The sequence below is a fragment of the Phoca vitulina genome, unplaced genomic scaffold (genome assembly GCF_004348235.1).
Source record: "Phoca vitulina isolate PV1807 unplaced genomic scaffold, GSC_HSeal_1.0 scaffold5, whole genome shotgun sequence".
Taxonomy (NCBI): domain Eukaryota; kingdom Metazoa; phylum Chordata; class Mammalia; order Carnivora; family Phocidae; genus Phoca; species Phoca vitulina.
The window spans coordinates 72,466,890-72,484,627 of NW_022589708.1; the positions used below are offsets into that span (position 1 = coordinate 72,466,890).

A 17,738-nucleotide genomic window follows, 5' to 3' on the forward strand; every position below is an offset into this window, starting at 1 on the left:
ACTCCCCGGCTCGCCTAGGGCTGTGAGGAGGAGAAGCAGGAAGAAGGAAGGAGGGCTCAGGCCCGGCCTAGGCCTCTCAGACCGCCTAGGGAGGTGAAGGGGGGGGACCCGCAGGCAAAGCTCGTTGCAGGGCCTCATCCGGGCCCCCTCCAGCCCCAAGCCTTCGCTCCGCCGCCGACCCAAGGCCGGGATGGCCCTCCCAGCCCGGACCACACTTACTTGCCAGCCGCGGTCCATCGAGCACCCCGCTGCTACCTCCTCCGCCGGCTGCGGCTCCTGCACCCGGACCCCCTAGGTCCGGCTTCTTGGGCCCCGGGGGCGGCCCGGCTCCCCCGCCCGGGACTGCTCCGGGCGGAAAGGCGGCCACGGGCGCGCCCGCCAGAGCCAGGGGGACGCTGTTGCTATGGAGGCCGAGGGCCGGGGCAGCTCCGGCGGCCGGGTCCTCATGCAGGAACTGACACTCCTCCCCGTAGAAGCAAGTCTTATCCTTAGCGTAGTAGCGGCAATACTTCAGCTTCACTCCCGCCGCCGCCCCGCCGGGGACACCCCCGACCCCCGGCGGGGCCACCACCGCCACTGCCGCCGCCAGCGAGGAGGAGGAAGGGGAGGCGGCGGCCGAGGGGGGCGGGAGGCCGCCGCCACTGTTCATGGCAACGCCGCAGCCTCGTCTTCCGCTGCCGCCCGAGGAGCTGCCACCGCCGCCGCCACCATAGACCGAGGAGGGAAGGAAGACGCTGCCGGTGCCGGATAAAAGCCTGGGCGGGTGGGTCTGTCCCGCTGCGGGAGCCGGAGCCGCCCGGGGAGAGGGGGGGAGGGGAGAGGGGAGGGAGGAGGGGTAGGAGGGAGGGGAGGGGAGGGGGAGAGTTGGGATTCTCTCTCACTCACTCTCTCGTTCTCTTTTCTTAAAGGGGCCGCGCGGGACGACGGGGTGGACGCGCGGGCCCAGACGGGGCCTTCGAGGGCGCGGGCTAGGGAAGGGGAAGCGGCAGCGATGAACCGGCTGGGAGGGTGAAGAGGCCGGTTTATTTTTAAATTCTGCCTCCACTCGCTCTCTCGCGCTCTGGTTCCTCCGAGTTGTTTATTCCATTTTCCTCTTCCTGAGAGGGCCGTCGCCGCTGCGCAGGCGCGCCGAGGCGCGGTGGCTTGTGGGTAGCGGGAGCGCGGGGTGAAGCCTCGCCAGGCGTCCGGCCCCCGGGGCATCCGCGAGCGGGCCGGCGGTTGGATGGGCTGTCCGCGGTGGCCTTCCCAGACGCTGATCGGGGTGGTGAAGTTCTCACGAGACGAATACCTTCCTTTTTTGTATATCCTCTTATTTATAAAACCAGGCGTCCTTTTTTCATTGAAAAGACAAAATTAACAGAATGTAAACGGTCAGTTTGAGGGGCCGCAGCTTGGGAAGGAGCCCAAGCCCTTGCTCTATGTGAAGTATAGTTTCATCTGTTTGCCACACTTCCTCTCCCTCTTTTTTCACCACCTTCTTTTTCCTTCTCCTTGAAGGTGATGAGAGCTGCAGGACTGATTACCTTAAGTTCTGGGCCTTCTATCAAAAAACTGAGCCAAAAAAGGTTGATTTGGACAAACCCCCTGCTCACTGCAGCACCTGTTCTCTCTATTTATATTACTGAAAGGCTTCAGTAAAATATTATGAAAAATAAGATGCCACCTGGGGACAACACTGCCTAGGCAGCGCCAGAACGTTTCATTTATAAATGTGCTGGATTGCTTTTCTCCAATCAGCCTAGTCTTGATTTGAAATTCATTTTTAAAAGATAGTTTTTTCCTCAGAGATCTCTAATGTTTTGCTGCGCTGTATTAAAAAAAAAAAAAAAGTTTTCCCTTGCTATGAAGGGAAAAGTAATTTTAACATTTTAGTTTTTCTCCTGTAAAAGATTTTCTCAGAAGACAGTATCGCAGTTGTGAATGGGGAATATTTGTTGATAGTATTTAAGGAATTGTGGCAAACAAAAGAGATCACAGAAGAACGGATATAAGCAAGTGTACTACACTGCAAACAGGGGGGAAAGTGGATCCCATACATCACAAACTGGTAAGCCTGGTGATGTTCCTTAACTAAATTCAAAAATAACATTGTGTTATGTCTTTTGTTTAAAAACACTTTCTTAGATTTATTATTCAGCAAATATTTATTAATGCCCATTATGTGTAGCAGGAACTGCTAGGAGCTGGAGAAACAAAAGTAAACTAGATGCAGTCTTGTCTGAGTTCAAATGGATTGTTCATCCCTCTGGTTGCGGAGCCCCGCATAAAGTACACAGGCAATTATAAAGCAGTGCCTTAAGTGCTAATCTTACCACATTGGCTATTAGAGGATGTTAAAGATGTTAGACTTTCTGGACAAAGTTGATACCATAATAGAAGTTGAGAACATCTGCTTTGAATTCAGACATGTGAATTTGTAAGCTGAGGCTTAATAGCTGTGTTACTCTGGGTAAGTTGCTTCACTTCTCTGTGCCTTATCTGTAAAACTGGTAATAGTATCTACTTGATAAAGTATAAACTACGATATGTAGAGTGTCCCATGCTTAGTAAGAATTCAGTAGATTTTAGCTATTGCTATTAGTAGAATTGCTGCTAGTAGTAGTCAACATAGAAGGGTGCAGAAAATAGCTTTACAGACAAAGCAGACAGCTTGTGCAAAAGGCCTTGCAGTGAAAGAGAGCTTTCATTGTTAGAATGGTGATCACAAAAGTCTCTGTATGGCGCGTTAAAGGATTTAACTCTTTCTTGAGGGCAATAAAAAGTTATTACAGGGTCTTAAAAAGTCCAAATAAGGACATGATCAGATTTCCCTTTAGAGAAAAACATTTTGATTCTTCTAAGAACCCTATGAGGAAAGTAAGGAAGATGGGTTATCACCATTTTGTAGATGAACAAACTGAGTAAGGTCTGGCTTTACACAGAGTTACCAACTTGTAAGTTGCAAAGCCAACTTACCGGGACTTCTAATTATAAAATGTGCTCTTTGAGGAGGGGGCAGGGGCCTGGGTGGCTCAGTCAGTTAAGCAAACAACTCTTGATTTCAGCTCAGGTCATGACCTCAGGATCCTAAGCACAGAGTCTGCTTGTCCCACTCCCTCTGCTCCTCCTTCCACTCTCTCTTTCTCTCAAATAAATAAATAAAATCTTTTTTTTTTTCCAAGTACTCTTTCCATGAAACATTTGCCATCCCTAAATGAACATGTATGTTTATTAATGGCTTGGAACTATGGTGGACAACAGAGGTTCATTAAATTCATGCCAAATTAAGGGTATCATTCAAATAAACTGTTATTGAGAATCTGTGTACTATGTATCAAGCAAGCTCTGTGCTAGGCTCTGATACACAAAAATGTGTAAAATACAGCCTGGAATCATGAGGGGAAAAGCCAAAGAGAAATCATCCCTCAATACGCCATTTGACAGAGCTTTCTATTAAATCATTGTGAACAAGATGGAGAAGAGTAGACTAAGATACTGTAGTTAGGTGATCTAAGTATCTTTTATTAGTCATAATCAAAATGTTGATGAAGCTGCCATTGAAGCTCTTTAAACAATATCGAAAGAGTATTGATAAATTGATACATGTCAACATGGTCTTTACTATCTTCCTTTGGACTCTGTTCTTAACGTTTTATGAAAAAATATTATTCACTGCCTCGATGGAGAAATATATAACATGTTTAGCAGATCTGTAATGGGTTGCAAAACCAGTGGGGATAGATAATGCAATAAATGACAGATTAGGATTTGTGAATGTCCATCACCTGAAAAAAAATGGACCAGTGCTAACAAATTGAAATCTGAATTAAATTGGAGGGAACCAGAGCAAACAGGCATTTTTTTTTTTTTTAAGATTTTATTTATTTGTCAGAGCACAAGCAGGGGGAGCTGCAGGCAGAGGGAGAAGCAGGCTCCCCACTGAGCAGGGAGCCCGATGTGGGACTCAATCCCAGGACCCCAGGATCATGACCCGAGCCAAAGGCAGACACTTAACCGACTAAGCCACCCAGGGGTCCCACAAATAGGCACTTTAATATATTACTGATGATACAACCTTTCCCCCTGCCCCCCCCAAAGCAAATAGGCAATATTTTCTCAAAACCCTTTAAAATATACATTACCTTGAACTTGGCAAATAAGTCCTAAGAAAATAACTGTAAATAAGGAGTTTTATGCTCCCATGTAATCATTGCAATATTTCATATGAAAGCCAAAAAAGAAAGAGTTGCTAACAATGTAAATTCTAAAACCAAAAAGAATGGTTAAATAGTCAACTATCCACTTGGAATATTATGCAGCCATTTAAAAAGGCAGCCATGATGATGTACAGTAGTGCTTACAATACAATGTAGATATTTAACATGATACAAAATTGTATATGCTGTGTTATTATAATGATGTAAACAATAAAAAACCTAATAGAAATAACGATAAAGTAACTGCCTCAAAACATCAACAGTGGTTTTACTAAGGTGGTAAAATGACGGAGTAGTTTTTTCCTATCTTTCCTCTTCTTCCCAAATTTGTTTCATGAATATATATTATTTCTATAATAGAAAAATAAGCATTAAAAATTTATTGTAATTTAATCTTAACCTTTTAATTCTTAGGAGTTAGTACATGGATGTTTGTTTAATTGTGTATTTTTGGTTTCATTTTGTTTTCAAATAAATTAATTTTGTGAAGACAAGCTGGACACTCATTTGTTGCCCATTTCTTCAAATTATCACTAGTCCAGTATTTCCCGAAGTATATTTCACAGATGACTGGTTCAGCAGTGTATTAACTGCTTTTACACAAAGGAAAAGGTTCTATTGCTGAGAAAGTTCGGGAAATGCTGAGTTAAACAACTTTGTCTTTTTCAGAGCCTTGAATATGTTAAAAAAAAAAAGTGTTAAAAAATTATGGTAAATTCTTCTTACTAAATCGATTTAGTAAGAAGAATTTACCATAATTTTTTAACACTTTCTTTTTTTTTTTTTACTCATCTTGCAAAGTCAGTGTTCCTCAAACACATTTTGAGAAACAGTGTCCCAGTCACCTGCCTTCCCATTGTCCCGGTATAACCTATTTTAAAATGTGTCTGCATTCTTCAGTACCAGCCCCCCCATCCAACCCTTCTACCTTGCTTTCTACTTCATATGGCCATAAAAAGAAAGCACTAGGAGCCCCTTCTTCCATCTAGGACTGATCCTTTCACTGATGCTCCGAAGTTAGAACATTTCCTCAGGAGTCTAGTGTTCTCCATGCAGCATCTTCTCTGACTCTCCTCGTAGTATGTGAATATGTTAAGTCTCACACTAAAATAATGTTTAAGGCATCCATTCCTTTCTGTTGTGAGCCTTTTGTAATCAGAAACAAAAATGTTTTTGTTTTAAAAAATACCAGAAAGAAACACTGCTGGTAGGAGGGCTAACTAATATGGCCACTTTGGAGGGCAATTTGGCAATATTTGTAAAATTTTCAAATATCCATGCCCAAGACCCAACAATGCCACTCTTGGTATCTCCCTTAGAAAAACCCTTTTGTGCTCAAGGAGGCATGCATCACAATGTTCATTTGAGGCATTGTTGATAATAGTGAAATTGGAAATAACCTAAATGTTCATAAATACAGAGCTAGACCTATTTGTGCCATTACACTCCAAGAGCTGTTGTTGAATGAAAAAATCACAAAACAGGTAAATATGGAATATAACACCTTTTATCTAAAATAAAATATTTCCTACAGTGATATATATAAATGTGCACAGAAAGGACTGGAAAGATAAACATTACATTGCTAACAGGATGGAGATCAGGAGTAGTGGTGAAAAGGGACTTTAGCTTTATCTGTGATGTTTCAGATTTTACAAGAAGAATATATGCCTGCTTCAGTAATTAAAATTTGATTTTAAAGAAAACCCTCACTTTCCATTGGTTTCCTTCTTTTGTCCTAACTTCTCTATACAGGCAATTTATTTGAATCATCCTTTCATAACCAGCCTCTTCATCTCTATTCATCCCTTAATCGAGAATAATTGGACACTGCCCTTGCTTTGTTTTCTTGTTTTGTTTTGTTTTTTGGGTTTTTTTATTGCCCTTGCTTTGTTAAAGTATTTTTTTAACCAGGGCCACTGCTGATATTCATTAGCAAATTTATTAGCTGCTTTTCAGCCACTTTATGCTCCCTCTGTAATATTCAACAGTAATAACCATTCTTGCGGCGCTCCTCACTCAGCTTCCAGTCACCCCTTTCTCTTGTGTTTCCTTCCTCCTCTTTCGTGTTGCCTCTGCCTCTGCCATTCAGTGCTGCCCGCATGGTTGGTCTTGCAGAAATACTGTAAAATGCATTTCAAGTAATTAATGTATTAAAACTTAATACAATGCATAGGATATCCTCTGAGGCTTAAACTTGTGTGGTGAACACACAATATAACGTTAATGAGACACAAAAGTACACTGGATTTGGAATTAAAATAACCGGTTTGAAACCTGGTTTTTACTACATTAGACCCATGTGGCTTTTAGCAAGTCTCTTAACCTCTCTTAGCTTCAGTTTCTTAATTTTTAAAATGAAAATGATACCTACTTTATGGGGCTGTCTTGAGGGTTGAATGATCTCTCTGCCACTAAGTAAACAAAGTTTCTATTTACAAAATAATTTTAACCACCTTTCTGTGTAGAAGGCATTTTACTTCTCACAACTTTATATCTTATTGCCTTTAATATTACTACTTCTAGCACTCTCACTCATGCATCCCTCTCCTTTTATGATGATGATGTCGGCAATTACTGTAATGATGCCTCAAATACCAAAGCATTTCACAGCTTACAAAAGCAGTTGGGCATAGTTTTCGTTTCTCCTCCCAACTATCCTGTGAAACAGTTAAAATGAGAATGTTACTTTAATATTGGGAGCCTGAGACTTTAAAAAGATCTCTAAGGTTCTATGACTTGCCCCAAGATAGTCAGCTTAGACTCTTTAAAGTCCTGTGTTTTATCATCTTTCTCCTAATCTATAACCATTTCGGTAGGGTTTGTGTCCTCTCATTCTGGATTTTCTTACTGTTGCCAACTCCACCTTGGGATTAATATATTCCCTCCTTAGCCTTCATCAAAATGTACCAAATTCATATTTCATTCCATTGGATACTCTGTTAAGATAGCCCTCAAGCAAGTCTGGGGGTTTGAAACCCATAATTACATACTAATAGAGGGTAACTTCCAAAATTATTTATGCGTGCTTTAATGGTAGTATTTGCAAATGCAGCAATATTCCCATTTCTGGATGGAAGAACTGTGAGGTATGATGAAATAATGAGATTTTTTTTCTCCTTCACCTGATGATTTAAATGAACATTACTTTCCAAGTAGTCACTTTGGTAAAAACAAGGCTTCTTCTAAGTTATACCATGTTTTTGAGATTTACTTATGCACCCTAATCACATTTCTAAAATATCATCATGGTAGCAAATCTTCATTCTTTAAGGGAAGACCAGATTTTTGGAGATGACCCAAAGTTATCAGAGCTAGGTGTGATAAATGATAAAAAATAACTGAACAGGGCCATGTCATTTGTGATTTAAAATAATGATGTCAAAATAAATAAAACCAATATTCTTGTGTGACTTAAAAGCTGATGCTGAAAATAATTTCCTAAAAACAATGGCAAAACTATAAGTATGTAAGTGTATAATGTTCCCATGTAACTATAATACACATTCTACAGGGAATGTGTTCATTTGATTTTATAGTCTAAAGTGTTTGCTTTTTGAAAAATATCCTAGGGTCTTATTTTTCACACATTTCATATCTCCTCAAAAATATTTTATAGGCAACTGCCTACTTCCATAGGAGGGCTATCTCTTTAGGAAGGGTTCATTCTTGAGTATCCTTTACTAAAAACAAATCTTTAGACAACTCCAAGTCATTTTCGTGCTATAAAGATTATATCCAAAACTGCAAATAATCCATAAATCACATTTGCTTTGGGATATAGTGTAAGAATTACATTTTTTATGGGTGGCCTCTAGCAACATTCCCCCAGCAGCAGATTGCTAAAAGCTAAAGTTGATGTTAATTTGTATTAAGTACCAGTAATAGGGAAAACGTCACATTTTCTGAGTAGTTAGTGATTGTGTTGTTAGTGATAGAAGCCTGAGTTTAAAACATTCCCCCTTGGGGCGCCTGGGTGGCTCAGTCGTTAAGCATCTGCCTTTGGTTCAGGTCATGATCCCAGAGTCCTGGGATCGAGCCCCTCGGTGGGAAGCCTGCTTCTCCCTCTCCCACTCCCCCTGCTTGTGTTCCCTCTCTTGCTGTGTCTCTGTCAAATAAATAAAATCTTAAAAAAAAAAAAAATTCTCCCTCAAGACAACTAAGGTGGAAACTACATGTGGATAAGTTAGGATTGACTATTTTTGACTCTCAGAAATGAAATTGACTGCATTTATATCTATTTCTTCTATATTTGTAAGATTGTGTGTCCTCTTATGCTCTAAGTTCTAAGTTCTGCTCTATAATTCTATATAAGATTATTAGCAACTTCCTAGTGTTTATCTTGTTTTGACAAATTTCTGGTGCACTTAAAAGTCTTTCTATTTGTGGCAGTTAGAAATAACTGATATGTTGGGGCGCCTGCCTCGGTGACTCAGTCAGTCAAGCCTCCAACTCTGATCTCAGCTAAGGTCTTGATCTCAGGGTAACGAGTTCAAGCCCCGCATTGGGCTCCATGCTAGGTGTGGAGCCTACTTAAAAACAAAAAACAATTGATATGTTGAAAAAAAATTTTAGTGTATCTGTGACCCTCTACAGAAGAGGTAGTCTTTCATCAATGTCATCATACTTGTAATGTATGGTGGTAATAAAAGTAATTTGCTACATTCCTTTACAAGTTTTCAAAGAACTTAAAGACTATCGTTCTATTCCTGTGTGAAGGCAAACATGATTTTAACATTAGTTGTACCTTGGAAATAACCCTGATTATTAAAGGAAATCACTGTTATCATCCATATAGCTACCACCAGCCTTACAGAAGTACCTTCGATTTAGCAAAGCTGACTGCCACCATTTCTGTTGATTAGGCACCCCTATTCCAGAAAGTCACTCAACATTCCCATGTGTAATATGTCCATTATTATAATTTATATCTAATAGTGCTATATTAATAATTTATTTTACTATTGCAAAGGTTAGATATTTGTTGTGCAGATTTTCTAGTTTATACTCTTTGGTGAAAAGCTTTATATCAGACTTGCTGAAAACAATGTATATGTTAAAACAAGAATCTTAATAGGATATGCCATTAGTAAAATTAAAATGAAGCTCCTTGAAGCAAGAAACTGTCTCTTGCACAGGTCTGCTCAAACCTCCCACATAACCTAGTGTAGAGCAAGGATCTAGGTACTACAGTTTATTTAGGATTTTTGATTGGCCTAAGTGAAAACAAAAATGAGTGAAAATATTAACATTAGGTAAAGAAAAATTAAGGCCAAAACATTAAGTGTGAAAAAGAGGAACATTATGTAAAGATAAAAGGTGAACTCCACAAAATAATAATAATCTTAATAAACTTTTATGCACCAAATAATATTACTGAATGCCGAAATGCAAGAACACCTAGCAATACAGAACTTGGTTTGAATCACATGCAGACAGACAGACATACACACACACATAATTATAATGGTAGAGTTTAATAAACCTCTTTCAGAATTTAACAGATAGACAGAAAAAACAGGGATATTAATATATTAATAATATAATCAACTGGCTTATGTTTCAGCCAAATAGAGAACTTCGTACCCTATTACCAAAATATATATTCTATTCATATAACTATGGAAGATTTACAAAAATTAAACATACCCTTGGCCATAATATAAACCACAATACATTTAAAGAGAGAGGGATTTTATAGGCTACATTTTCTGATTACAATCCAATATAACTAGAAATCAATGCTAAAAAGAGGATAAGAAAGCCCACCTATTTGGAAATAAAGAGATGTTTTTCTGAATATTTCCAGGACCAAGGAAAAAATAAAACTGAAATTATAAACATCCAAACATCAATGAAAAGGAGTACATACTGCATCTTAAAGCCTAGACTACACTACTATACTAAGAAGAAATGTAAACATAGTCTTGAGTACTTTTATTATTAAAAGAGAATGAGGGGCACCAGGGTGGTTCACTCGGTTGAGCATCAGACTCTCAATTTCGGCTCAGGTCATGATCTCCGCTTCATGGGATCCAACCCCCTGGGTTGGGTTCCGCACTCAGTGGGGAGTCTGCCTCTCTCTCTCTCTCTCTCTCTCTCTCTCTCAAATAAATCTTTTAAAAAAAGGAATGAATAGTAACAAACTTATACAAGGACAAAATGAACTGAGAGACCGGAGGAAAAGGGAATGTGTAATAAAGGAAAGACCGAAACTAAGGAAATAGAAAACATCAAAAGGTTTAAACAGATACACTCCTGGCAAGTCCGATGATAGCAAGAAGAAAAATGTGCATCATCATTATCTTCAAAACACAGGAAATAACTACCAAGCTACAATACAATGTCCAATGAAAATATTCTTTAAAAATGAAGATGAAATAAAGAGTTGAGACAAAATCAGAAAATTAGTCACTAGCAGACCCACACTAAAGGATTCAGATGGAAGGAATGAAGAGCAATAGGGTGAAATATCCCAGTAAAACCAAATAAATATGGACTGTATAAAACAATAGCAATGCCTTATGGGGTTTTAAATAGATGTGGAATTAAAAGACATGAAAACAACACATAAACATAAGGGATATTAGGGTGCCTGGGTGGCTCAGTCAGTTAAGCGGCTGCCTTCAGCTCAGGTCATGATCCCAGGGTCCTGGGATGGAGTCCCATGTCCAGCTCCTTGCTCAGGGGGAGTCTGCTTCTCCCTCTTCCTCTGCCCCACCCCACTTGTGCGATCTCTCTCTCTCTCCTTCTCTCTGTCAAATAAATAAAATCTTTTAAAAAATCATAAAGGATATAAATGAAGGACCTTAAATTCCTTGCATTTTCAAAGAAGTAATAAAAGTAGTAATTTATCTTAGACTTCGGTAAGTCAAAGGTGCATATTGTAACCTCTAGGGCAACTGCTAAAAGTAAAGCAAAAATATATAACAACGTAATACAAGGGGAGGGGGATGGAATAATAAAATATTTTATCCAAAAGAAATCAAAAAAGGAGAGAAAATTGAACGTAGAATAGGCAGAACAAATGGAAAAGAAGAAAGATAACTTTAAATCTACATATATTAAATGTAAACCATCAAGATCCAATTAAAAGACAAAGGCTTTCAGCTTTTCCAAGCTACTTGTAGAGCAGTCCATATGACATTGTTCTGGGTTCCCATGCTAACTTAAAGGGAATCTTGCACAATGTCCTGGGTTCTTGTGGTAACTTAAAGGGAAGCTTTCACAATGTCCGGATCGCTGGGTGTTCTGCCATGAAAGAGAAGGATGTCTTCACATTCCTTGCAGCAGGAGCCCACATCGGTGGCACCAACTTGACCTCCAAATGGAACAGTACATCTACAAAAGGAAAAGTGATAGCATCTACATCATTTCTCCCAGGAAGAGAACCTGGGAGAAATTTCTGCTTTCAGCTTAAGCCACTGTTGCCATGGAAAACCCAGCTGATGTCAGTTGTCACATCCTCCAGGACTACTGGCCAGGGGGCGGTGCTGAACTTCGCTGCTGCCACTGGATACACTCCTACCGTTGGCCGCTTCACTCCCGGAACCCTCACTAACGAGATCTCGCCTTCAAGGAGCCGAGACTTCTGGTGGCTACTGATCCCAGGGCTGTCCTCCAGCCTCTCAGCACAGACGCTGTATGTTAACCTGCCTACCACTGCTCTCTATGATACGGACTCTCCTCTGTGCAATGCAGACCCTGCCATCCCTTGCAACATCAGGGAGCTCGCTCAGCAGGTCTGGTGCGCTGGGTGCCAGCCAGAAAGTTTAGTGCCATGCCTGGCATTGTCTCCTTTGAACACCCGTGGGTGGTCATGCCTGATGTCTACTTCCACGGAGATCCTGAAGTGGTGGAGAAGGAAGAGCAGGCGGCTGCTGAGAAGGCCAGGACCAAGGAGGAATTTCAGGGCGAATGGACTGTTCCAGCTCCTGGGTTTACTGCTACTCAACCCAAGGTCACAGACTGGTCCGCCGGCGCAGGTGCCCTCTGAGCCTGTCCACTGCTGCAGCCTGCAGCGTTCGGCCTGCCATGAAGCCTGGTCTGCGACTCCCACTGCTCAGGCCACTGGAAGGGTAGGAACCATTCAGAGTCTATTCTTCCACAGACTCTTAAACAGAAAATGGAAATAAGGTTGATGGAAAATAAACAGATAAAACAAAGACTTTTGGGTTGGATTAAGAAGAAAACTACATATCAGTGTTCAATCACAGAAGCACAATCACTATGAGTGATAAAGAATAAGGTGTTTATTATAGACATTAGATCTTACACAATTGGGGGCCTTTGATAAAATTTAATGCCCATGATATTTTTAAAAATCCATACAAACTAGGAGTGGAAAGGAGCATATTTAATCTATAAATGGTATCTATCAAAAAAAAACTGTAGCAAACAGCATATTTAATAGTGAACTGTTAATAGTTTCCCTCTGAAATCAAGACATGGATGCTCATTATCACCATGTACACTAACATGGTACCAGAGATCCTAACCAATATAAAAATGGAGAAAAGAGAAAGAATGAAGGGTTGGAAAGGAAGAAGTAAAACTAAAGATCCTTAGAAAATATGTTTGTACGGGCACCTGGGTGGCTTAGTCGGTTAAGCGTCTGCCTTCAGCTCAGGTTGTGATCCCAGGGTCCTGGGATCGAGCCCCGCATGGGACTCCCTGCTCAGCGGGAAGCCTGCTTCTCCCTCTTCTCCCTGCCTGTGCTCCCTCTCACTATCTCTGTCTCTCTCTCTCAAATAAATAAATAAATAAAATCTTAAAAATAGAAGGAAAGAAAGAAAGAAAGGGAAAGCATCTTTGTATAATGCAGCTGGATACAGGGTCAACATACACAATTTATTTGTATTTCTATATATCAGCAAAAATTAGAAAACTGGAAAATTTTTAAATGATACCATTTATACAATCATACCTAGATACAATTCTAATGAGCTGTGTGTGAGACTTTTACTCACAGAACTAAAAAAGGTAAGAAAATTATGAATTATTATTAAGAAGACCTAAATAAATAGATATAGCAAGTTCACAGATTGGAAATATTATAAAGATGTCAATTCTCCCCAGGTCAATGTTAGATTTGGTATAATTTTAATCGAACCCAAGTGGGATTTGTGTATGTGTATGAGTATGTACTACAGATCAGTGAAGAAAGTGTTGTCTTTTTTTTTTAACATTTTATTTATTTATTTGAGAGAGAGAAAGAGACCATGAGTGGGGGTAGGGGCAGAGGGAGAGGGAGAGAAGCAGACTCCCCTCTGAGCCTACAGCACAACTCAGGGCTCGATTCCAGGACCCTGAGATCATGACCTGAGCCACCCAGTTGCCCCGAAAGTTGTATTTTCAATAAATGATGCTGGCTCAATTAAATATACATATGGGTGTACTTCAGGTAGATTATAGGTTTAAATTTGAAAGTAAAATAAGGCTTCTTAAAAATAACATGGTAGAATATCTTTGTGACCATGAAGTAGCAAAGATTTCATGAACAGGACATAAAGACAGTAACAAAAGAGAGAAGAGTGAGAAATACACTAAAATTAACAATTTAATCTTTAAAGTGAAAAGTGGGGGGCACCTGGGTGGCTCAGTGAGTTAAGCATCTGACTCTTGATTTCGGCTCAGGTCATGATCTCAGGGTCATGAGGTCAAGCCCGGAGTCAGGCTCCATGCTGAGCATGGAACCAGCTTAAATTCTCTCTCTCTCCCTCTCCCTCTGGTGCTCTGCCCCCACTCATGCTCTCTCTCTCAAAAAAAAAAAAAAAAAGTGAAAAGTGAAAGTGGGATAAAATATTTACAACACATAAAATGGGTAAAGGGTTTGTAACCATAATATATAAAAAAATTCCCTCAAGTCAATAAAAAATGATAACCCAACAGAAAAATTAGTGAGAGACTTAAACAGGAACTTCTCAAAAGATGATATACAAATAGTCAATAAGTATGAAAAGGCTTTCAACTAATTAATAATCAGAATGAAAATTAAAACAACAATGAATACTACAGTATAGCTGACAAAATGGCTAAAATTTAAAAAGTGATAATATCAAGTGCTGACAAGAATATGTAGTAGCCAGAATCTTTATATACTGCCAATGGGAGTTAAAATTGGTACAAGTACATTGGGAAATGGTTGCTGTTATGAACATGGGCCTTATTTATTAAAATTAAATAAACACAAACACGGCTATTTAACTCCTATGTGAAGTCCCAACAGAAATGCATATATTTCTTTGCACCAAATGTGTGCCAAAAGCCATATACATTATTCCTAAAAATATCATTTATTATAGGTTAATATTGAAAAAAATGCTTAGAAACCATAAAATGGATAATTATGGAATATGTTCATCCAGGAGAATACTATAGACTAATAAAAATGCATTAAGTATTGGGGCACTTGGGTGGCTCAGTCAGTTAAGCAACCCACCCTTAATTTTGGCTCAGGTCATGATCTCAGAGTCGTGAGATCGAGCCCCATGTCAGGCCCCACACTGGGTGTGGAGCCTGCTTAAGATTCTTTCTCTCCCTCTCCCTCTACCCCCCCCCCCCCCCGCCTCAAGCTATCTCTCTAAAAAAAAAAATGCATTAACTATTACTACATGCAGCAATATGGATAGAGCTCATAAACAATGTCAAGAGAAAGAAACCAGGGAGTGCATTCAAAAGAGTGCCTTCTGTATCATTCCATTTATATTAAAGTTTGGAAACAGGCACAACTAATCTGTAGTGTTAAAAGCCAGTAGTGTCTATATTTAGGAAGGAGAGAGAAAGGCATTTGGCAGGGGACATGTAGAGGACTTGTGAGATAATAGTGATGTTTTATTTTTTGGCTTGGGTAGTGGCTATATGTGTTCACTATGTGATAATTCATTGATCAATAATACTTTTGAATTATTCACTTTTCTCTATCTTTTTCTACATTTTTAAAGTATTTTTAGTAAATGATATAATAGATAACATTAGGAATTTAAAAAGTGCTGTGACAATAGATATGGAAGAGACTGAAAGATTTGTATGTGTGGTAGAAACACATAGCATAAAATTTGCCATCTTAACCACTTGTAAATGTATAATTCCGTAGTGTTAAGTATATTCACCTTGTTGTGAAACAGATCTCCAGACTTTTCATCTTGCAGAACTGTCTAAATTCTAAACAATTCCCCGTTTCCCCTGCCCCCAGCCCCTGGTAACCACCATTCCACTTTCTGTTTCTATGAATTTGACTATTTTAGATGACCTCATATAAGTGGAATCATACAGCATCTGTCTTTTTGTGCCTGGCCTCTTTCACTTAGTATAATGTCCTCAAGGTTCATCCAGAATTTCTTTTCTTTTAAGGCTGAATAATACTCCATAATATATACGTGCCACATTTTGTTTATCCATTCATCCATTGATGAATATCTGGATTGCTCCCACCTCCCAGCTATTGTGCATAGTGCTGCTGTGAACATAAGTGAGCAAATGTCTCTTTGAAACACACCCTGCTTTTCTTTTGGGTATTGGAACCAAAAGAGTCCCAATTTCTCTGCATCCTCACCGACACTTTTTTTTTATGGTAATCATCCTAATATGTGTGAGGTGATATCTCATTGTGGTTTTGAGATTAGAAGTATAATTTCCTAATCTTTAAACATCTTTATTGAGTTACAATCCCTGTATCATACAATTCACCCATTTCAGGTGTACAGTTCAGTGGTTTTTAGTATAGTCACAGGTTTGTGCATCATCACCACAGTCAATTTTAGAGATTTCCATCACCTCTAAGTGAAACCCTGTACCCTTTAGTTTTCATTCCCCTGTGTATGCCCCAGCCTTTAACAAATATTTTTGTCTCTCTGCCTCTATAGATTTTCTATAGATTTCCCTTTTTTGGAAATTTCAAAAATATTTTTAAAGGTATGTTGTTTGCAATGCTATGACAGTGAAATTGAAAACCTAGAGGAAATGGGCTTTCACAGCAAAATTTAAATTTTCAAAATTGACTCAAGAAGAGGTTGAAAACCCAGAAGATCAATAGCAATAGAATTAAAACATGAATTTGATATATAACTTTTAAAATATGTACCAAATCCAAATGGTTTTGCCTCTGAATTTTATATAAACGTCTAAGAACAGAAATTTCTCAAGGACTGTTCTTGATGCTAGAAAAAGAGAATATCCTGGTTCACTTTATGAAGCTAAGATACCTTACTACCCAAATATCTTTGTTAAGATATTGCCAAAATAAATAAATTTATTGGCTAATTTCACTGTGGAATATGAACATAAATAGCCTAAATAAAATATTTGCAAACTGAATCTATTAGCATCTAAAATAATTTAAAATATGTGCAAGTTGAATGTAAAAGAATAATAAATCATGACCCCACAAGAATGGTTGTTATAGAAATGAAAGGGTTGTTCCAGATTAAGAAATCTCTTAACAGAATTGATTCTATCCACAGATTTAAAAACATTGTATCAATGGATGAAAATAAGCAATTAAAATTCTTCAGTTCTTAATATAAGCTTTAAGTAAATTGGAGACAAAAGGAAACTATTTAAAGAGAATATTATTTAAAAATTAAGCATTTAATTAAAGTCATGTTTATTAAAATACAGAAGAAGACAAAGAAGCTTGCTATCACCATTATTTGTTAATGTTTTTAGAGAGATTTTCCTGATAGAGAATAAAATAAAATCATGATCTTGGAAGAGACAACACTATATTTATAAATGAGGTGATTGCATGGATTGTATATGTAGAAAATCTGAAAGCTATACTGTCCAATATGGTAGCCACTAACCACACATATCTCCTGAGCACTTAAAATGTGGCTGGTCCAAGCTGTGCTACAACTATGAGAGAGATACTGCATTTTAAAGACATGGTGTGAACAAAGAAAACATAAAACATCTAATTAATAATTTTGTATATTCCATGTTGAAATGATAATGTTTTGAATATATTGGGTTAAATAAAATATACTGTTAAAATTGTTTTCACCTGTTCTCTTTTTGTTTTTATAATATGGCTACTAGAAAATTTTAAATTTTGTATGTGGTCTGCATTACATTTCTATTGGACAGCACAGCCTTACTGTGTCTAATACCAATATAAATTAAGAACAAATTTTAAGGTTGCTGAATATTAAATACTTAAATACTTAAATAACTTTTTCTCCTTAAGAACCAACTAGAAATGGAACTAAAGATATCTCTACTTATATTAGTGATAAAACTATAAACTACTTAGAAGACAGCGTGAGAGTATGATGTGCCTACCTTCCAGATTTTGAACTGTTTTTATTAAACGCTTTAAATAATGTGCATGGATAACTTTGATAAAAAAATGAACACTAAGGAGCGCCTGGGTGGCTCAGTCAGTTAAGTGTCCGACTCCTGATCTCAGCTGAGGTCTTGATCCTGGGGTCATGAGTTCAAGCCCCAAGTTGGGCTGCACACTGAGTGTGGAGCCCACTAAAAACTAAGATTTAAAAAATAAGTAAAAAGTTCTTCCTGTGTATGTGATGATGATAAAATCTT

General features: G+C 38.8%; 2 protein-coding genes and 1 pseudogene across 7 annotated transcripts in view; 2 read left to right on the forward strand and 1 right to left on the reverse strand.

Moving 5' to 3' along the window:
* The window catches only part of PAN3 (poly(A) specific ribonuclease subunit PAN3), a 130,009-nt gene extending 129,229 nt beyond the window's left edge, over positions 1-780 (reverse strand). For all 6 annotated transcript variants that reach the window (XM_032403288.1, XM_032403287.1, XM_032403285.1 and 3 more), the window contains exon 1: positions 220-780. In XM_032403288.1, coding sequence (XP_032259179.1) covers positions 220-649 — 430 coding nt within the window. In that variant the 5' untranslated portion in view covers positions 650-780. The remainder of the gene's footprint in view (positions 1-219) is intronic.
* The window catches only part of FLT3 (fms related receptor tyrosine kinase 3), a 110,508-nt gene continuing 93,442 nt past the window's right edge, over positions 673-17,738 (forward strand). The window contains exons 1-2 of the mRNA XM_032403282.1: positions 673-763; positions 909-2,047. The gene's annotated coding sequence lies outside the window, so the exon portion shown is untranslated. The remainder of the gene's footprint in view (positions 764-908; positions 2,048-17,738) is intronic.
* On the forward strand, positions 11,233-12,331 carry LOC116631254 (annotated as a pseudogene).